The sequence below is a fragment of the Rhinolophus ferrumequinum genome, chromosome 5 (assembly GCF_004115265.2).
Source record: "Rhinolophus ferrumequinum isolate MPI-CBG mRhiFer1 chromosome 5, mRhiFer1_v1.p, whole genome shotgun sequence".
Taxonomy (NCBI): domain Eukaryota; kingdom Metazoa; phylum Chordata; class Mammalia; order Chiroptera; family Rhinolophidae; genus Rhinolophus; species Rhinolophus ferrumequinum.
This window is the reverse complement of record NC_046288.1, coordinates 16,898,830-16,919,743: the sequence shown is the minus strand read 5'-3', so window position 1 is coordinate 16,919,743 and position 20,914 is coordinate 16,898,830. Positions and strand designations below refer to the sequence as shown.

The 20,914-nt window shown below is 43.1% G+C and overlaps 1 protein-coding gene across 6 annotated transcripts in view; it reads right to left on the bottom strand.

Moving 5' to 3' along the window:
- Window positions 1-9,040, bottom strand: part of KIT (KIT proto-oncogene, receptor tyrosine kinase) — an 80,345-nt gene extending 71,305 nt beyond the window's left edge. For 5 of the 6 annotated variants that reach the window (XM_033106418.1, XM_033106420.1, XM_033106419.1 and 2 more), the window contains exon 1: window positions 8,889-9,040. In XM_033106418.1, the coding sequence (XP_032962309.1) occupies window positions 8,889-8,955 (67 nt within the window). In that variant the 5' untranslated portion in view covers window positions 8,956-9,040. Of the gene's footprint in view, window positions 1-8,198; window positions 8,454-8,888 lie in introns of those variants that run through there. The other variant, XM_033106422.1, reaches the window with a different exon arrangement.
- Window positions 9,041-20,914: the final 11,874 nt, after the last annotated feature.

Below are 20,914 nucleotides of genomic sequence, written 5' to 3'. Positions count from 1 at the left end.
TCTTCCCACAGTTACTAGGCTCCTTAAAGGCAGGGATCACCTCTCAGACATCATCATACATTCTGACATGGCAGGTGAAGTGTAAACTAGAAGCCGTTGAATTGCCATTTCATTTCTACCCCTTTCCCCTACTAGACGGCTAACTCATCTCATATGTGCCAATAAGCCATGAGCATGACATGACCAAAGGGAAAGAACAGGAGGGAAGGGAAGTCAGGATGGTGGGTAAGCCACAGAGTGAACAATCCATCCCTGAGTAATCAAGGAAACAGGACTTCCTCCGTGCTTACAGGTCGTTCGGCCTACATGCAGCACGGCTGGGTCTAACTCAAAGTGATCACTCAGTTGGCTGATCACAGAGCACAATCATTTTTAGGTTAGGGCTCATTATAATAGGTCTCCAGACCTCAAACTTCCCTTTGTTTTTCTCATTTTGGCACTCAGCTTAAGTGATCACACTGCACAATTCATTCTACACACACAAAACCCCCAATAGATCAATAACCCATTTTTAGGCCGTGGGTTCTTTACTGGCTATTTTCAATATAACCAAAAATTGTGAAAAGAGTAGTGAATCATGTTAGAGTCTACCCAGAATTTATGAGAAACACTGTAACCCACAGCCTAAAAAAGGAAGTGAAGAAAAAGAGCCAGTTATTTTATTTAAAAAAGATTTCAGACAGGCCCTTAGGGGTCATCGATCCAATTAGGGTGGGCAGGACCTAACCATTTCAAAATGACAATTATTTGGCTTTCCTCATACCTGTAGCAAAGACCCCATAACTCGCTCTGGTAATGCAATAAAGTCTTTTCCAACACTTCAAATCAAAGAATTTTCTTTAAAAAAAAAAAAAAAAAAAAAAAAAAAAAACTCTATTTCCCAGTTGGGCAATTTAAACTACTCTCATTTTGTCCCATTCTTCACTCACATACTACAAATATTTGAAGACTGTCGTTCACTAAAACTTCCTTCACGGTATCTTCTCCAGGCTTAATAAATCCAATTTCTTTTAGTTGCCTTCAAAGGGCCTCCTTCCCAAAGCTTTAATCAACTCTATGTCCTCTTCTAGATCTAAAATGTCCATTTTTGTTCTCTGAGAAAACCAATAAACACACCTTTAAGACAGCCTACTGCAGAGAATAAATGCAGGATTATCTTCCTACCATATATTTCTCCTCATAAAAATTTACTTTTCATTATATGACTGGTACACAACACACAATTCTGTATTGTATAATCTCCAAATTCTACCAATATTATAAAGCCATGTTCCTTGACTTTTGGGGTTTACTTTTGTTTCTTACCTGGGCCTGACCCTCAGAAGAATTTCTTTCATGTCTACCATCATGTCTGTGGAATTGAATTTCAAGTAAATGTGGCCTGTAAATAATCGATGAACAAGCACAGCAGAGTCCAACATCATACCCCTCCGCCCCCAAACAGGCTGCTGCTCCTTTTGGCTTTACTTCTGTTAATTCCGTCATACCCACCAGTTCTCCCAGTTACCCACGCCCGCAATTATCTCCTGTTCCCCTTCCCCTCGATCTCATCTGTGCCTTATGCATCCAAAGTAAATCTCCACGTGCATTAAGTCTGCCTTTATCTTCCTCCTGTCTCTCTTCTTTCCAGAGCATGCACCCCAACACCCAGGCCCCCAGCCCTTCACCCAGAGGCCAGCTAAAGAGTCTGATTGTCCCTCTGCCCAGCTCCCCATCAACACATAGCTCTCAGCCATGAGATTAACCCCCCGAAAAGAGGCCCCTCAGAAATCTCCCTTAGATATTGGTACACCCGTATTCATAGCAGCATTATTCACAATAACCAAAAGGGGGAAGCAACCCAAGTGTTGGATAAATGGATAATATGTGATTTCTACGTGTGTGTGTATTTCCTTAGGAAGGAAATTCTGACGTATGTTACTACATGGATGAACCTTGAGGACGTGATGCTAATTGAAATAAGCCAGTCACAAAGACAAATGCTGAATGATTCTACTGATATGAGGTCCTTAGAGTAGTCAAATTCATAGAGATAGAAAGTAGAAGATGGCTACCAGGGGCTGCGGGGGAGGGGGGGAGGGGAGGGGACAGGGGAGGGGGGGGGGGGGGGGGGGGGGACGGCGGGGGGGGGGTGGCACGAGGGGAATGGAGAATTTAGTGTTTAACGAGTACAAAGTTTCAGTTTTGCAAGATGAGAAGTGTGCTGGAGATGGCTGCACAACATTGCGACTGCGTTTCACACTACTGAACTATATACCTCAAAATGGTTAAGAGAGCCAACTTTACGTTAGGTGTATTTTACTAAGATTTAAACACACACCCGCCCCCTCCCTTAGTCTCTGCTGCCAACATAAAGGGAGTGTCCAAGTTTTCTGACAGGGCTGGGAGTGGGCTTAACACTGAGGAATGGTGGAGCCCCCAGCCCTGGACCAGTCAGCAATACCCCGAGGGCCACCACTGGGTCACCTCCACCTTAGCCTTGACTTCAAAGCTTTTTTCAGAGTCTGGACCAAACTCAACACTCAATATACCTTTCCTCCAGCCCACTTTTCCAGCCTCTTCCCCTACCACGGCCATCACACCAGCTGAAAAACTGGACAAGCCTCAAATAAGATCTTAATGTTTTGCTCCGTTTCTGTAACTTTTTCCAAGTGAAGCCTCAACTACAGATGCTCTACCCTCTTTTAAGGTCTAGAAATTAATCTCAAATATTATGTCCCACATGGATACTTTTCCCGATTCCTAATCTCTATCACCTGCCCTTCAAGACAAAAACACCTCTCCTCTGAAATTCTGCCCAAGCACTTTGCTCTTCTTAACGCACCAATTCTACTTTGAATCAGTGGCAATATTCTTACTCCGCCCCTCCCCACCCCTAGCCAGTACCTGGAGTCCCTGGCAAGGATCAAGGCATAGAGACTGACAGATTAACCTTTGTTAAACTAAATCCGAAATGTTTACTGAGCATTTATTGTGTTCAAAGTGCTGTGCAAGTGCTGGAGAAGAGGAGAGATGGTAAACCAATATTTACTGAGCACCACTGAATGTCCAGCCAGGGGCAATAGGACAAGTTCAGCTGGGTCCCTCACTCCTCGTCAAGGCAGTCACGGAGAAGCTCCTGACTCTCAAGGAGCTTTCAATGCCACTTTATAACGTGTTTCCCTGAAAATAAGACCTAGCCAGACAATCAGCTCTAATGCGTCTTTTGGAGCAAAAATTAATGTAATATAATATATCCTATCATATAATACCGGGTCTTATTTTACTATAACACCCAGTCTTATATTAATTTTTGCTCTAAAAGATTCATTAGAGCTGATTGTCCCGTTAGGTCTTATTTTCAAGGAAACACAGTCGGGTTCAGAGACCCCATGTAAGCTACACTTCCTTATTCACCTTGAGAAAATGGCCATTTACAGACCCTTGGCCTCCTAAACTCTTATCCAGAAATCTGTATCCTCTTTGGTGGAAAGCAGGCTAAGAATAAGGTTAAATAAAGAGCCAGGGAAGAAAGTATACATTACCACTAACTGTGGACTTAAAAAAGAAAAAAAAAAAAAAACTAGACATTAAATGTATACACTTCATCTAAACACCAAAAAATACGTCTATATAATCTGGTTTTAAACCATTTCAAAAATTTTCCCCCTAAGCAACAAAGCTGAAAAAGGGGGAAAAAAATAAAAAAACAAAAAATCCACCTGATAGAGTGAGTGCTTTCCCTGTGAGAGACACACTGTGCGAGGCATGTGATACGCATAATCTCATTTACTCCTTTCAGTAGCCCTGTGCCGTCAGACCATTTCACTGATGAGGAAATAAAGCATAAAAGGTCTTACCCACATCAAACAGCTGGCGAGTGGCCGCAGTGGATAAAAACCCAGGTTGTCAATTTCGGAGCCCAAGCTCTTAACTCTGACGCCACAGGTCCTGAATAACAATTTAGCTTAAACTTTAAAGTTTGCAAAAGTGTTGAAAACCTAGCTGCCAGAAAGGTATGGATTGGAAGAAACCTAACAAAAATGTGTCATAACCAAAATGTAAGCATGAAGGCTAAAGCGTAAGATGAATGGAAAAATTAGCAGGTATGAATGTTTTCACTGAAGTCTCCTGGGTTTACACACACACACGCACACACACACACACACCCTCAAGATCTATTCAATCTTTAAGACTAGTGATTCCCAACTGTTATGTCAAAAGTTATACAAAACTCAAGACAAAAATTAAAGTTTATTTCAATTTAAAACCTGTCAACTTAGTACTTATTGGTACCTGCATGCAAGGGTTATAAGAGAATAGTCAAATTCGACATACTTAGGTGCCTATTCTTAACCCAGACTCTGTGCCAAGCATCTTTATAAGAATCTTTCTAACCTTTAGGGCAATCATATTAGAGTAGGCATTATTCCCATTTTTAGGGATAATAATAATTCCTATTTCACAGATAATAATTATGGTTAATACGTATTGACCTTGTAACTATGAGCTTGCCAGGCAGCACCATTCTAAAAACTTTATATGTAGCAACACATTTCTGGCACAGAAAGGTTAAGTAATTTTCCCAAACTCACACAGCTAAAAACTAGGATGAAAAAGTGAAGCTCAGCAAGGTTAAGCAACTTGCTCCAAGGCCGCAAGGCTGTCAGCAGACTAAAGAGAGGCTATCTTCACTCCTCAGGCCTGTGCTCTTGCCTTTAGGTACCTGTGTGGTGCCACCTGTGCTAATCAGGGCCCAAAGCTAAATGCCTTAATGCCTAAGGGCTGGCAGTAGAAAGAGGTATTGCCTAAAGCAACCGGAAGAGCATAGGTCCTATCTAAAGGGGTAGAGTTTTCAATTCAAGAGATCTCTTGATATAAATGCTCCCTATTTTTAAATATTCCCTCAATGTTTTCTAAAAAAGCATCACGTGGGCCAAACAAAACATGTCCCTGCGCTATCAGCTTGCAACTTCTCTTTATTTATTAAGAGTCTAAAGTCAAAAGACTGGCTGTCTCCTGTTAGAAGAGCTGCTAGACAAGGCTTACTCACAAGTCCCCTCTACTTTCAACAAAGATTTACCCTGGATTTGGTGTAGATTCAAACTTTTACTACCTCTTGTAGGCCCCTCGTCACTCTGGATTTGCAGACATGAAAATATGTATTCAAGTTATGAAATTTTGCATATTTAACTTTCCTTCAAATGTCTTTCAACCCCTTTTTGTAAGTTACCACATAGGAATGCGACAAAATAAAGCACTTCCCACGCCCTAGCCTGTGGACTGTTAAAACTAAATGCATTCTAGACAAAATGCTGCTGCAGCCACTGCCTTTGAGGGGTCCCCACACTGCAATCCAGCTTTAAGAATTCCGCTCAGGACACCACAGCTCATTTCCTGGTGTCCTTCTTTAATCAGCTGGGGGAGACTTGAGGAAATGAGTCAAAATCCTATGGGCAACTTTTAGCAGCTGTCAACAACAGCAGCAAAATCCATCACCACAACAACATCTGTACGTAAATGCACTCCAAAGGAAGCCCACAAAAAAACTTGGCACGTTTCTGACAGAGAATTTGTTTTGGGAGAAAAAAGGTTACATGAGTGGCATCCTGCCCTTACGTCTATCTCATCGTGCTCACCCACAGTGAATGGCCCGTGGTATTACCCATTCCTGGGGGTTTTCTCTTTCATAAGTATGCCACAAGTATATAACGCTAAGACCATTTTTATTTTTTGGAGTGGGGGTGGAAAAATATTTCAACTGACTTACACCATCATTTTAGAGACAGCTTATCCTCATTTCTGAGGGACTAACTGGAATGGCACAGCCAACACCTAAAAAGCCCTCATACCCAGGGTCAAATGCCTACATTCCCGCGAGGAAATCTATAACTTAATGACTACCCCCCTCAGTTAATAGTTCCCCACAAATTGAGAACACACTAACTCAGACATCATGAGACAGGCAATTCTAGATCTTTTTCATGAAAATTGGGAAGATAATGACCTTGGCCATCCTGTTTTCCCAGAACCTCCAACAACGCCTGGCATATAATAGGTATTCATTAAATAGTTTCAAATGAATCTCACTTTACAACTGATTCTGGTAAGTCGTGTCAATAGATATACAGTTGGGCACATGGGACCAACCTCAGGCTTCACTGCTGATTATTCTGGGAACTGACTTGTTCTCAGCCAGTTCTTCCAGCTATAAAAACGATAGGGGGAAAAAAAAAACCGATAGGGATGGTGACAGTACTGCCTCTGATGCTTGTTGAGAGAACGGGAAATGTCAGGTAATGGTCCCAGCACAGGGCCATGCACACAGTTTCCAATGAAAGAGCAACAACTATGTACAACACACACATAATGTGAAATTTCAGGCGCCTAGAAAAACATATTGCAAGGGCACAGCATACATGATTTATAAAGTCGTAAGAACAAACGTGTGGATGAGTGGGAAAGGCCAGAATGGGGATAAATGACTTATCTGGGATCCCTTTATAAGACCATCATATTATTTCCAGCAGGATAATAATCCAGAATGTGTCCAGCTGCTGGGAATGACGCTAGCCTCACACCTGCAGGAACAAGGGGAAGGTTATGATTCACTGCTCCCTGCAGGTTCATCCAGCTGAGCACAGGCGTTGTAAATACTGGAGGGGGAGTTGCTGCCAAGATGGTACCTCCTAGCCCTCAGAGTGAAACTGTAGGTGAGCACATGTGGACTGAGGACAGGAAAGCACAAGCCACACATCCCTGCTTTAGCCGGGGGTAGATCAATAGGATATGACCAAGTGGTTGGACCCTGTGACTAGGAGAGGCAGAGGAATTTCAAGGAGGTAGAAAGGAATCAGGTAAAGAGTTCAGAAGAAGTGTACAGCCTACACTCAGAACACTGGAAGAGGAGAATTTTGGACCCAAAGGATCCTTCACAATGAAGATGCCTCACTGTCCTCTTGAGGATACTGGGCCCCCCAGAATTTAAGCGACCTGCCCAAGGGCACACAGCCAATAAATCATTGAGAAAAGAAAAACCAGAGGGCAGCACAGAGGCTTTCTCACTACACCATACTGCGCCTCCCTCCCCCAGAAGCCAGACGGTAAAATTCCCTTTGCCAAAAAATCTATTGGATGGAGCAGGCTAATTATGAGGAAGAAGGAAGCAACTGATTCATTTAATTTTTACAAAGAGAACCATTCTGTGTGGTTTATCTTTCTAGTGCCCTACTGCGTCCGGTTCACATACCTTAACTGAAATTAAAACTGCCACAGCACAAAGACCTAAGGACCAAACCTATCATTTGAAGCTTAGGCGATCAAATCCATCACGGAATCCACTCACTGGTGATCCTTCCTACCACAAAGGGGTCCAGATGCAAGGCCTCTCTTCCCCCACAGGAAAGCCCTCACAATGCCTTACAAGACCTGGAAGACGGAGGCTGCATCTTGAGACTTCATGGGAAAACTGAACGGTAGTCCAGAGTCCCACTATAGTTCACTGCGATGCTTGCTGCCTTTGGAACCCCTGAATTCCAGTTCAAACTCACTTTCTAGCCATCATCAGGGTAGCCTTAAAGGTTTTTTGGGTTTTTTTCAGTGACCTGGGAGAGAGCAGTACAGGGGTTGGTTGGGCCACCTGCAATGGTTCACGCACCAGCAACACCCAGAAAAAAGGGAAGAAGGGAAAGGAATCTGACTGAGGGCTTCCAGAAATCCTCCTCCTCAACATTAACACCTAAGTTCCCGCGCAGATATAACCGGATTTTCACAACAGCTTTAAGATCCCAGGAGGATTTGCAGAAAGTTCCACTCCATCTCCCACCTACCCCATCCCCACCTCCATCTCAGGCGGCCCTTAAGTATAGCTATCACGTGGAAGGGGGTGTTGTGAATCTCAGAATTCCCAAAGAAAACAGGGACCTGCGATTACAGGTCGCAGACCCCGATTCGAGGGGCTTGCAGAGCCCCGCCAGCCTGGCCGGGCTCTCCGGCTGAGCGCTGCAGACGGCCGGGGTCAGGGACCTCAGTGTCCCAACGCACCGTCCCTGTCTCTCCCAAGAACAGGCTGCAAACGCAGCCTCCGGCAGCACCGAGGCGCGTGGCAGGAAAGAAACAGCACCGCGGCAGAAAAGGATAAGCCTCCAGCACGAGATTTACAAAAGCAAAAAGTCTGCAACCTAGCGGCTGCTTTCCACACGCCCTGGCGCCCAAGTTACCTCTGCAGCCGCCACATCAGAATCGCACTCGGCGGACACCCGGTGCAAAAGCATAACCCGTGGGCTGGGGGACGCCGCGGCCTTCGACTTGTGTCCACGGGTGGCGCCACGAGCAGAGGCGGCAGTGGGTCGGTCCCCAGCTCTGGGGCACAAAGAGCGCCAGGTTGGAAAGCAGCAGCCGCAGAGCTAAAAAAAAAGCTCTCCAACTTTGCCCTCGGCGTGACTGAGAACCTGCGGGCCAGTCCTCCAGTGCGCCGGTCACACAAGCGCAACTTTTAACAAAAGGAAGAAGCGGCCGCGCCACGCACCGCGGAGATAACGCTCGGGGTGCAAACCCGGGACTCGCCCGCCTCTGCCCCTGCGCACTCTTCGCACAAAAGCAACCCCAAACTTGCAAGCAGCCCGCGCCCTCAGCCTGCACCTAGCTCAAGCCTAACCCCACTCGTTGCCCTCTTGCCTGGGAGACCCCAGCTCAGCGCCCCTAGCACCAGCGACTGGGGGATCCTCCCGCAGGTGAGCGAGGCTGGGCGCAGGAGAGTCCCCGGGACGCCTCGATCTGCCAGGAGGCTGAAACGCAGGGGCACTGTGGGCCGGCGGCCACCTCTCCGGACACACCCCAGAGAGCTGCAGCCCTCAGGGGCACAGGCAGCGGCAGGGGGCGCGAACCCGGTGTCCGCCGCGCTCTCCCACCTGTCTGGAGGCCGAGCAGGAGAAGCAGGACGCAGAGAAAATCCCAGGCGCCGCGAGCGCCTCTCATCGCGGTGGCTGCTCTGGGATCGGAGCTCCGTTCCAGGTTCCAGCTCTCGCCCAAGTGCACCGAGCGCGGCAAAGCCGAGCCCCCAGAGCCGCGAGCGCGGAGCAGCAGCCCCTCCTCCCAGCGCCCTCCCTCTGAGCGCCGGCCACGCCCCTTCTCGGCGCCCCTCCTCGCCTCCCCTCCCTCCCTCGCTCCCTCCCTGCGGCGTTTGGCCCTTGCTCTTTCGACCTGGTAATCCCGTGGGGGTTAAACCCACGGGGAGAAGGAGGGCGTGCCAGCCTTTGCTGCCCGCTTTCAAAACCGGAGCCCCTCTCCACCTCTCGTCCCCTGTGATGTGATCGGTCTACCAGAAGCCGTTCCCGGACGAGGGTGGTGCTGCCCGCGCGCTTTGTGAAGCTGGGCACCACGCGCACATTAGGACACGGGCCCGCCACCTGGCAGGTGCTCCCCAGATAATAAAGGTCCGCCGCTCTCTCCTCGAGCACGCCCGCGAGGGAAGAGGCTGGACGCCGCAGGTGGTGGACGTGGTGCCGGGACAGGAATTGGGGCGCAGTGGAAAGGGGGTTAGGAATTAGAGCCCGATATTCTTTTCCATTCCTGTTAGTCGAGGGAGACCAGGCGCGGCGCCTGGCACAGCGGTAAAAGGCTCAGCCAGGGCGTAGGTAATTCTTTATGCTCGATTTCTCCACCTGCTCCCTAACCTGTAACAGCACAGTTGGTTTCTATTCGTCAGAGTGGCCTCAGCCCAACAAGCTCCTGCTGAGACTTCTAGAGACTGGGGCTTTGGAGTGGGGAGGGGCGCCTTGCGAAGTTTGCTCCGGGATCCACAGTCGTGCTAAAACCCTTTGGGCGCCTTTTTTTTTTCCCCCCTTTCCCTGTATGGTTTCTCTGCCTCTCTATCAGACGACAGTTATAGGGGTGGGGATCCGAGGGTTCCTCTTAGCTGCCTTACAGCTAAGGCAGCTCTAAGGGAGCAAAATAATAGTAAAATGATTCTCTTAAGCCAGGTGCCACTGCCTAGGAAGTGCTTTACCCAAGGTAACAGTACTATCTGTATAGAGTTTTATAGTTCCTTCTTACACTGAATATTATTTCATGCTCACAATAACAGTTTTGTGAGGTAGGTAGAGCAGATACGTTTATTATTTTATTTCTAAAAGTGGTTCGATCACTTTTAGAAATAGCTAACAGCTAACAGAGGAGACCCAGTCATTTTAAGAATAATTCGAGGTATGATGAGCTTTCCCTATGCATTCTAATAACACAGTAAAACACCCCTTCAGAGAGCTTCAGGATGGAAACTAAATGGGAAGAGGGGGGTTGCCCATCAGAAAGTGATGGAATAATTTAGATATACTTAGACTCTTCTCTACAATAGCATCCAAAATTTGTAACTACCCCCCCCACACACACACACTTTATTTAATATTGAAATCTCTCCTGTCTGATGTTGATATAGGACCTAAGCTGGTTTAAGAAAAATGATTTTCAAAGCTAAACAAACAACTTAAAAATTGTCACTACTCGATCAATGTGTATGATTGCTTGTCTAAATTTGTTTATTCATTCAACAAGCATTTAGGTGTCTACTGGGAACAAAGAGGCACTATTGTTAATAGACAGATGTGGGCCCTACCACAATCTTTACAGTCAAGTGGGAGAACCACACCCCAGTATCCTAGCAAATGGTTCAAGTTGTACAGCTAAAATTCAAAGTTCTCTGTTTGTGTTTTGGGCCATTGGACCGTATCTTTTTCTTAGGATGACAGAGGTAAAAGCTACCACTCAAAGCAATCATGAGTTTCTGGGATCTTGATTTATTTCTAAAATCCATTTTGTAGTGAGAAAAAATCACTATGGGTTAAAATACCAACAATATGCCTTAGAGAAAATTTACAATTTTCTCCTTCAATCAACTGAGATTGGAAAGGATAACAAGTCTTCAGAAGAGTGGGTGAAAAGAGACCATATTGCAATTTAATTCTAAGCAGGAAAATTCTATTAGGAAAAATACCAGAATAGGGAATTTTACAATGCTGGACCGTCATTCATATTCACCATTCAACAAACATCTATTGAGCACCTAGGTAGGCACAAGACCTACAAAAAATCAATTAAGACAAAGTCCCTGTCTAGAGGGATTCATAGTCCTGGGGGAATAAAACATACCCAAATAAGAAACTATAATATCTTCTACCAGAGCTCATGTGCAGCCAGTACACACCACGTTGGCCATATTGATTGGTAGAATGTTGAAATCCTTCTGCACTCATTGGGGAAAAAAGCTGCCACTCCCCTAAATATCTAAATGCTGCCTAAATCCAACCCCTTTCTTTTTTTTTTTTTTTCTCATCAGATCCAGCAATTAAAGGTTTAATACTGGGCAGAGCAGAGATCTCCAGTCTCTGCGCCTTTATGGTTCATACCCCCTGCCAGCTAATGTACTATAAGGAGGCATCTAGAAGAGACTAGGAATGAACTGTTTTCAGAATGAAATATCTTAGAACATGTCCAACAGAAATACTTACAATGATGGAAATGTTTTATATCTCAGGATGTATGGGACCGGTTCTGTACTCTATTTTGTGATAGCCCTGGACCCTTTCATGAATTATACTTTACATTTTTTATTGTATTTATAATTGTATTTTTGACTGCAAGTTGTAGAAACCCAGCTTAAATTGACTTAAGCAAACAAAGAAACCTAAAATTTATTGGCTTTTACAACTGAAAAGTCCAGGCAGACTTTCCCAGATCCAAAAACTGAAAGTCATAAGGACTCAAAAGTGGTGGTGGTGATGGTGGTGGTGGTGGTGATGGTGGTGGTGGTGGTGGTGGTGGTGGTGGTGGTGATGGTGGTGGTGGTGGTGGTGGTGGTGTGTGTGTGTGTGTGTGTGTATACGTGCATTTTTCTCTATCTCCATCCGTCAGCAGTACTTTCCTGTGTTGCTTCCCTGTATTTGTGAACACTCAGGCAGCTCTAGGCTTACAGCTCATTGAGCTGTTCTGCCCTCGTGAACATCTATAAAAGTACTGACTTATTTTAAGTCACATGACCATCTGGAACCAGTTACTGAAGCCAGATGGCATATGAGGATTGGCCTCTGCTGGGTCACATGCGCACCCCTGGAGCCAGGGTTGGGGTCCACTTCACCCACATCACAAGGCCATTCTTAATGAGGAGGGGTGTGTCCTCACCAAAAATTTAGGTACTGTCACTGTAAGAAGGAGGAATGATGCTGGACAAATACAACAAAAGATATTCACTCTAGTCTCACACAGCCCAAACCTCTAACTTGAAAATTTTTCATATTTCTGATTATAAAAGTAAAGATGCTTATGGTAAAAACTTTAGAAAATACACAAAATGATAAGAATGAACCAAAACAAAATCACCCAATATATAATTAGCTGAAAAGTTCATTTTGGTGTGTTTCTTTCAAATTTTTTTCCTACGTATTCTAAGGTTTTTTTTCCCTTTATATAATTTCAGATTTTATAATATTTGCTAGTTTTCTATCCAGCTTTTTCATTAATCATAACATACGAGTAAGCAGTCATTAAAAATTTTCTGGAAAAATAACATATAATGGCAGTATAATGTTCAGTTGTATATATGTACCATAATTCTGGATGTTTAATCATTTCTCTATTGTTTTCGGTTTTTTTCCCTACACAAATTACTTGGTGATGAATATCTTGGTGAATAAAAATCTCTTGCCTCTGATTATTTTCTTAGGATAGATTCCTAGAGGTAAAATTACTACACCAAGGGTATAATCCTTTTCAAGTTTACTACTTAATAGTTTCTGTTTTTCCAATAACCATTAGAACTGGCTAGGTGTTGTCACTTGTCCATAAAGTGGGATAAATGAATATATGATCCTTATTGCTAGACTCAATACTAACAATAACCACCTCACAGTTTGTGAGGCTGAAAGAAGATGAAGCATGCTCTCAGTTCAAGCTTTCATTCAGTATTTATTGAACATTACCTATGTGCCAGAGGTGCTACAATAATTGCTGGCAATGCGAAGTTCAACAAAATACAGATGCTGCACTCATGAGTTTTGCAGAGAAAGAAGAGAGACGCATAAGGGGGTCAAAGATTACATTATTATATGTACTTAAGAGAGCTCTATGCACACCGTGATGTTTAAACACAGAGGAGCCCCTAAATCATATTGTGCAGTGATCTCATGAGGCTCGCTCAAAGACGTGACAACTAGATTGGAGGGATCAGGAGGAGAGGAAGGCAAAGCAGGGAAGAGAACGCAAGGGTAGGAAGCACACATGCAAAGGGCGAGAGGCATGAAACAGCACTGACGAATAGGAAGAACCACGAGGAGTCCGGCACAGTTAGGGAAACGGGGCCTGTCGGGGAGCGGGAGTGGAGACCGAGATAAACAAGGGCCATTCATGCCAAGAATCATGAACTGCACCCTCTGAGCTATGGAGAGTCACTAGAGTTCTTTACAATGAGGCCAGAGATGGTAAGATTTACATTTTGGAAAGATAGTGGAGAAGCTCAGTGAAGGATGAGTTGAAAGGGGCCAAACCTTGAGGCAAAAATAAACCAGTGAGGAGCCTAATGAGGTGAACCAAGGGAGAATGTGAACTGCATTAAGTCTGTGGAGGTGAGATTGGTGAGAGAGGATGAATGAGAGAGAACTAGGCCTTGATCACTAACAGTAGTGGGGAAGATGAGCGGGAAGAGGGACTCAAGGATGGTGCCCTGATTTGTGGTATAAGGTACAATGTGTGTGTCTTCAGCAAAACATGGAAGTAGGTTTGTAGTGGAAGGTGACGGATTTGGAGTTGAGCCTGTTGGGTTTGAGGTGCTCATGAACTTCTCCAAAGCAAGACATGCAGGCCTGGAGCTCAGCAGAGGGCCAGTGCTAGGGAGGTGGCTGTATTCAAGGATTTGGATGAGGTCACCCCAGAGAGAGAGTAAACACCACGAGGAAAGCAGAGGGCTGATAACACCTAGGGAAACTACTTAAGCGACAAGTATGAAAAAAAAGATCCCACAAAGGATCCTGATAAAACAAGGTCAGAAAGGTAAAACCCAAGAGGGCTGTGGCAAAAGGAGATTTTTCAGGAAAGCAGGAGTGTTCCCTTGTGTCCTATCTCTTGGGGGGGGGGGCGGTCAAACAAGATAAGGACAGAAATGCACTGATTGGAGTTTGTAATCATAATAAGAACTGACAACACCTAGCAAATTCTAAATTCTTTATATACACTAACTCATTTAATCCTCACTATAACTCTACCTTGTAGGTACTCTTAGACTCCCAATTTTACAGTTGAGGAAACAGAGGCACAAGGTAGTTAGGTAACCTGTACAAAATTTGCATCAGGATGCAAATACTTGGCAGTCTGGTGTATAGTCCCTGTGCTTAATTACTGTAATAACTCACTGCCCTAATTAACCTAGAGGTCTTTGGTGCCTAAATACATACTTTCACACCCAGACACACACACACACACACACACACACACACACACACACACCCCCAACAGAGTTTGTGGGGCCAGAATTCAGGCTGCAGTGGGTTGAGCAATACATTTAAAGTGAAGAAGTGTATCCAAGAATTTCTTGCTTGATAAGTTTTCAAGAAATCTAATGGTATACGAAAGGCAGGGATGGGGCAAGAGATCGAGGGGAGATTGGGGAGCCTTGAGCAGTTTTTGGCTGAGGTCAGAGCCAAAATAGGGAGATTTGGAAGATCCAGTTGGTGGGGGAGGATGATTGAAAAGGGCAGATGGAGACAGAATCGAAAGCCAAGATGGAGGAATGAAGATTAGAAAACAGAAGGGACAAGTCCAGTGAGAAATGGGGGGAGGGTGTCAATTAAATGGAATGGTGTCAAGGAATGGGGTGAATTAGAAAACCTACAGTCATATATACATATTAATATGACACTAAAAGATTACTTTGTCATAATGAACAACCATTGCTGAGAACTTCCCATGCCTGGACACTGTACAAAAATAAGTAAATAACATCTTGGTAGAGCCTCTTATCTAAATTCATGCTACTTCCCAGAATTAGAATTTCTAAACTTCAGTGTCACATTCGTGTTCCATAAATCTCCACAGTACAGGGTTTAGACATCTCTTAAGTCATATATCTTTCATTGCTTTATGTTAAAATTATTTGTAACCTTGTCATAGCCTCTCCACTAAATAATTCATTCTTTGAAGAAACTGCTGTAATTGAACTGTGAATCTCACTGAAGGGCTTGCCCCAAACAGAGCCATACACACAGTAGACACTGCATGTTTGCAGAATGGAATTACTCACCAATTATGCATCTGAGTGCTTTTTCTTATTATTTTTATTTTATCAGGATTTGTTTTGGCTCCAAGAAATCCAATGTCTTTTCTTACAAATTATTATTGTTGTCATAAATTTGTATAATCCAAATCTGTCTTAATCTCATACTGAATGCCATGACCTTTTCATCTTTTTACATTTTCCTTAGATCTGATAAAGAAGTCACATTGTAGGAGTAGGAAAAACTTGCGTTAAGAGTATTAAATGTTACGTAAATACAAGGAGTAAAAATGTATTTAACATACAAAAAAAGAGAACAAATAAATCAGGTCTCCTGATTGGTGGAGGAGGGAAGGAGTGGAATTGTTTAATCTATGCGCCTTTCTTAAAATTTGCAACTAAATGATCTCAGATTAGAGAAGTGTCCCTCATGCTTGATTGACAGAAACTATATCCACAATGGAAAGGATGACAATATGAGCAAGGCCCGTTACACCAGAGATACAGCATTGCCAGCAACAGAAGTAGCTCTGCTCATAGCTGGTCCACAGGCCTCCAACAGCTACAGTGACGGGACACAAGAGTATATACAGGGCAGGGCTGGGGTAGGAGGTGGAGTGGGGGGAGTGGAGGAGGCAGGAGATAAATGGAGGCAGGTTGACTCCAAAACATGTTTTTTAAAACATGTTTTGAGTTGGGTATACGTAGGGTGATTATATAATTTATCATCCAAACTGGGACACTTTGGGGAGTGAAAGGGGACAGCAGACATAAACCAAGCAATCCAGGATGAATGGTTATCCTGAGCATGGAGATTATAGCAACCTCTCTGCTGCTACCCCATTTCAATTATGAATCAGATCTCTTTTATACCTTAGGTCCTTTAGGAAAGAAATGCCTTGGAAATGTGGCTGCTGGGATTGAGCCATTCTGATCTAGGTGTAGAAGCGAGTATAAACACAGAGAGAGAGACAGAGACAGAGAGACAGAGGGAGAGGGACAGAGTATGTCTGCAACAACACTTGTACATTAACTGTAATTGACAAAGTCAATTAATTTTAATTGACTTGCACATTAAAAAATAAATCCTGGCCAAAATCATCATCATCATCATCGTCGTCATTTATTATTATTATTATTATTATTATTATTGGTGTAATAACCAGAACTACCCACCTTTCTACTATTAAGTGCCTTTAAGTCTTATTAATGGGTCATAACCACGTCAAAGTATCATAATAATAGCTAATGTTTATTGAGTAAGTGTGATGTTTCATGTGCTGATCTAAGTGTTTGCCTGTATTATCACATTTCTTATCCAAGCAACCATTTGAGGTCAGTCTATTATTAGCCCCATCTTTCAGATAAGGAGAGGCAGACACTGAAAGGGCAAATGACTTACTTAAGGTCACCTGGGTAGTTAGTGCTGGACGTGGGCTTAGAACCCAGGCAGCAAACCTCTCCACTGGACGGCTTCTCTCTTCACCATCAGTGCATGTTTGTTCCACTTTACTAGTAGCTTTTCAACTTCAGACCTTACTGTTCAGAACCAAAAGGTAGGGGTTGTTTTTCTTTTTATTTCTTTTTTTTTTTTTTAATTTATTGGGGTGACAATTGTTAGTAAAATTACATAGATTTCAGGTGTACAATTCTGTATTACATGATCTATAAACCATAGGGGTTGTTTTTTAACATCCCTGGGTTGTCCACAGTGTCTTGCACTTGTTAAAAGTTTAAAACTTGCTTGCCCCAGACCAACTAAAAAAAAAAAAAAAAAAAAAAAAGTGTATGGCAAATGGGGCGATTTGAATCCTGACAGGCTATTTGATGATATTACGCAATATTGTTATTTTTAAGGTATCGTAATAGTATTGTGCTAATATTAAAAAATAGAATCCTTGTAATTTGGAAAGGTACGCATTGTTTATGATGACATGTATGATGCCTGAGATTCCCTTCAAAATTATCCAGTGGGGATTGGGAAGCAGGGAGTGGGTGGGAATATAAATGATGCCAGAGTGGCTAAGTGGTTGATGATTGTTGAAACTAGGTAGTGGGACATGGCATTCCATCATTCTACTGTAGAAGGTTAACTTTGTCCACCATAAATAGTTTATACAAATTGTTTATGACATTTAACCAAATGGGAAAAAACTTGGGAATGCCGAAGGGTAGGGGGTAGCAAAATCTATGGCCCTGCACGCTCATCTCATCGGCAAACTTGAACCTTGCCCAAGTCTCTTAAATGTTCTCAGCCCATTGTCTTCCTATCTTGAAACAAGAGGTTTGCTCTTGAAAATCTCTGAGGTTCCATCCAGTTCTAAAAGTTTTATGATTTTCTGATTTGGGGACAATAGTTGAAGTTAAAAATAAAAAAATCACCAACTCTTTGCCCTGGTGGCCAAGAAGAGATGCTAAAACCATTCATACTTCTTTAAATTTCTCCAAGCATTACACCTCTTGTTTTCATTCCTCTCACTCCCTAACGATGTGACCTTAGGCAAGTTATTTAACTTCTGTGCCTCAGTTTCCCCATCTGTAAAATGGGGTGAGAATAGGGTCACAACCACCTCATGGGACTGTGATGACGGTTACATGAGTTAATATATGTAAAGTGCTAAAAGCAGTGCCTGGTGTATAGTAAGCACCCAATCAATGATGGATATTTTTTACTATCTTACTTTCATAGCTATTACAACTAATTGTGGCTCAGTGAGGAGAAGTGATTTAGCCAAAGTCTATCAGTTTTAATAAACAATGTGGCAGACATTTAAAGGCAAGTTTTCTGACCATAAATCCAGTGCCACTTCCATTCAAATTGCCCTCTTAGGGCATTATTATGAAAAATAGCAATTATGAAAAATTATACTAGACAACAATCTAGAAGGATTAGGTACTATCCTAAGACTCTGGCAGTCAGCAGAAACTAAGTTAACATTTGTTGTTAACACAAAAACTTAGCCTGAGTTGCAGACTATGGCCTCTGGGCCTTGGAGCCAGCCAGCCTCTCTCCCAGACAGCCTGGAGCCCAGCACAGTGGAGTCTGAGATCGCTGGGTGGCTGAAAGGTAAATTACAGGAGGCAGCAAGAACCAGCCCCGCACAGTGAAAAGGATGGGGGTGTCCTTTTGTTTGCAAACTGAAAAGCTTCTTAACCATGCACCCTGGGCCTTCTGGCAGGCTGAACTCAGGACAAACTGTTTATTTTTCAAATGGTAACGTGAATAATTTTTCCAGCAGTTCTACCATTATCAGCCTCTCCTCCTCTCTGTAGCATTAATCTATTGTCTCGAGATTATTCTTTAAATAATCCTTTTAGGGATGTTATGTGCCAAAGACATAAAATGGATGTGTTCACAGACTTTAAAGATAAGTTCTTAATGAAAAAGAGGAAGTCACAGAATAACATATGTAGGATAACTCAAACCAAGTTAAATAAATAGGAGGTAGAATTATACGGAGGTGCTGAGAATTTGACAATTTTTGACCACCAAAAACAGCAGTTTTACATGATTCCACCTAATATATAATCTCTGAAAGTATACACGCCTGACTGTTCATCGTAGGCAAGGAAGGTGGGCTTGGGAAAGGGAAAGGTCGGTAGGGGTGTTCACGTCTTCTTCTTTTTCTTTCTGCACTATTTGAACTTTTACTCAAGCATATTCGTGTATTACTTTTATAGTTTAAAAAATAAGTGACTATTTGCCAAGTTTAGCGTCGTCAAATATTTTCTGGAATGCACTTAGAAATTAATAAATATTTATGTCCAATTAAACATTCCTGTCCTCAAATACTTTTGCATTTGGTATATGCCAGGGCTACACACTTCAGATGTCACAAACTTCCAGGTCCCCCCCTTGAATGAATTTTGTGTATTTCTCATCAATGTGACATTATGTATTTTAGGAAGGGAGGGAGAATAGTGGGGATAATTTTCTTTTCATTTGTTTTTAAGTGGAGGCCACATTTCTAACCCCTGAAGAATGTGGTAGGGACCCTATTGTGTATTTTCATTGGTGTGACTGCTGACACACCTTCTGTGTCTTAGCACTTCTCACTGTACACTCATGCCTCCATAACAACATTTCAATCAACGACAGTCTGCAGATACGGCAGTGGTCCTATAAGATGATAATAGAGCTGAAAAATTCCTACCACCTCGTGACATCATACCGCAACACAATATCCACGTGTTTGTGGTGATGCTGGTGCAAACAAACCTACTGCGCTGCCAGTTGTGTAAAAGCATAGCACGTACAATTAGGTACAGTACATGATGCTTGATAATGATAATAAACGGCTATGTTACTGGTTATGTATTTACTGCATTATACTTTTTATCGTTATTTAGCGTGTACTCTATTTATAAAAAAAAGTTTCTGTAGAACCGTGTGTAGTGTATATTCGCCAGGAGCAGCCTCATACATCTCGTGTTTACCTCGTCTCTTAAGTGCATCATTTTCTACTGTGCTTGATTTAATCTTGTGTTTTGTACAGTAACATGCTGTACAGGCTTGTAGCCTCGGAGCACTATGCTACACCATACAGCCTAGTGTGTAGTGGGCTATATCATCTAGGTTTGTATAAGTACACTCTTTAATGTTCCCACAATAACAAAGTCACCTAATGACGTATTTCTCACAATGCATCCCTGTCATTAAGCAGCACATGGCTGTATTGTAGTCACCCATTTACCTGTCTGTTTCGCAGAGCACCCCTCCCCACCATACCTTCTCCCACCACAAGCAGCTAAAAACCAACCACCAGATCTGCTCTCTGAAGCATCCCTAGCATAGCATGTTCAGCATACTAGGAACTCATCAACATTTGCTAAATGAATGAAAGCTGTGTGCATCAGGGGGGCAAACTCTTTTCATAAATTGTCCATTTTTATCTTAAAGAAAAGACATGCCACGGTTATAGCAATGGCAGAGAAGAGATTTAAAGAATTACTCATGCAATCGTTCAAGGGCAAAGAGCTAATTTCAAGAATTACTCATGTAATGGTTCAAGGGCATAGAGCTAAAAGCAAGTCAGAAACTTCTTCATGTTTTGTGCAAAGCCCAATAACACTTCAACATGTATTAAATGTTAATAAGCAGCTATGTGGGTCAGTGGGTTAAGTAATAGCGATGGTGGAAGGTGAGAGGTGAGGAAATACATGGAAATTACTTTCGGAGATGGTTTGGCTCACCAGAGCGCAACTTGTGTAATAACATGCAAGTGATTTAGTCATGTTATCTTTCCCCCTTTTCTCATACAGCAGGCTTAGTAAAATGACGACATTCTCTTTACTCAGGCATCTACAGAGCCTGGCAAAATCTGGAAAATATCAGGAAGGATCCAAGGGTTGGGTCACCTTCTCCTTAGCGACAGAAAAAAAAAAAAAGAAAATCACTTCATTTAACAAAAGTGTCAGGAGCTGATTATATAATTGGTGGCTCACCCTTTCCTGCTCCTTGTATTTGACCATTTGTCTGCACATTCTCATAACGAATTCTCATCAAGGAAAGAAACAAAGAGGTTTTTTTTAAGGGCAGAGTTTCGGCTTGTTAACGGCGATTCAAAATAAAAATAATAGCTAATGTATTTTGGGCACTTACTATTTGCAAAATATCTTACTAAGGTCACTGGTTGAGGCTAGGGGAGCAGTTCTGACCACCAGGGAACATCTGACAATTCC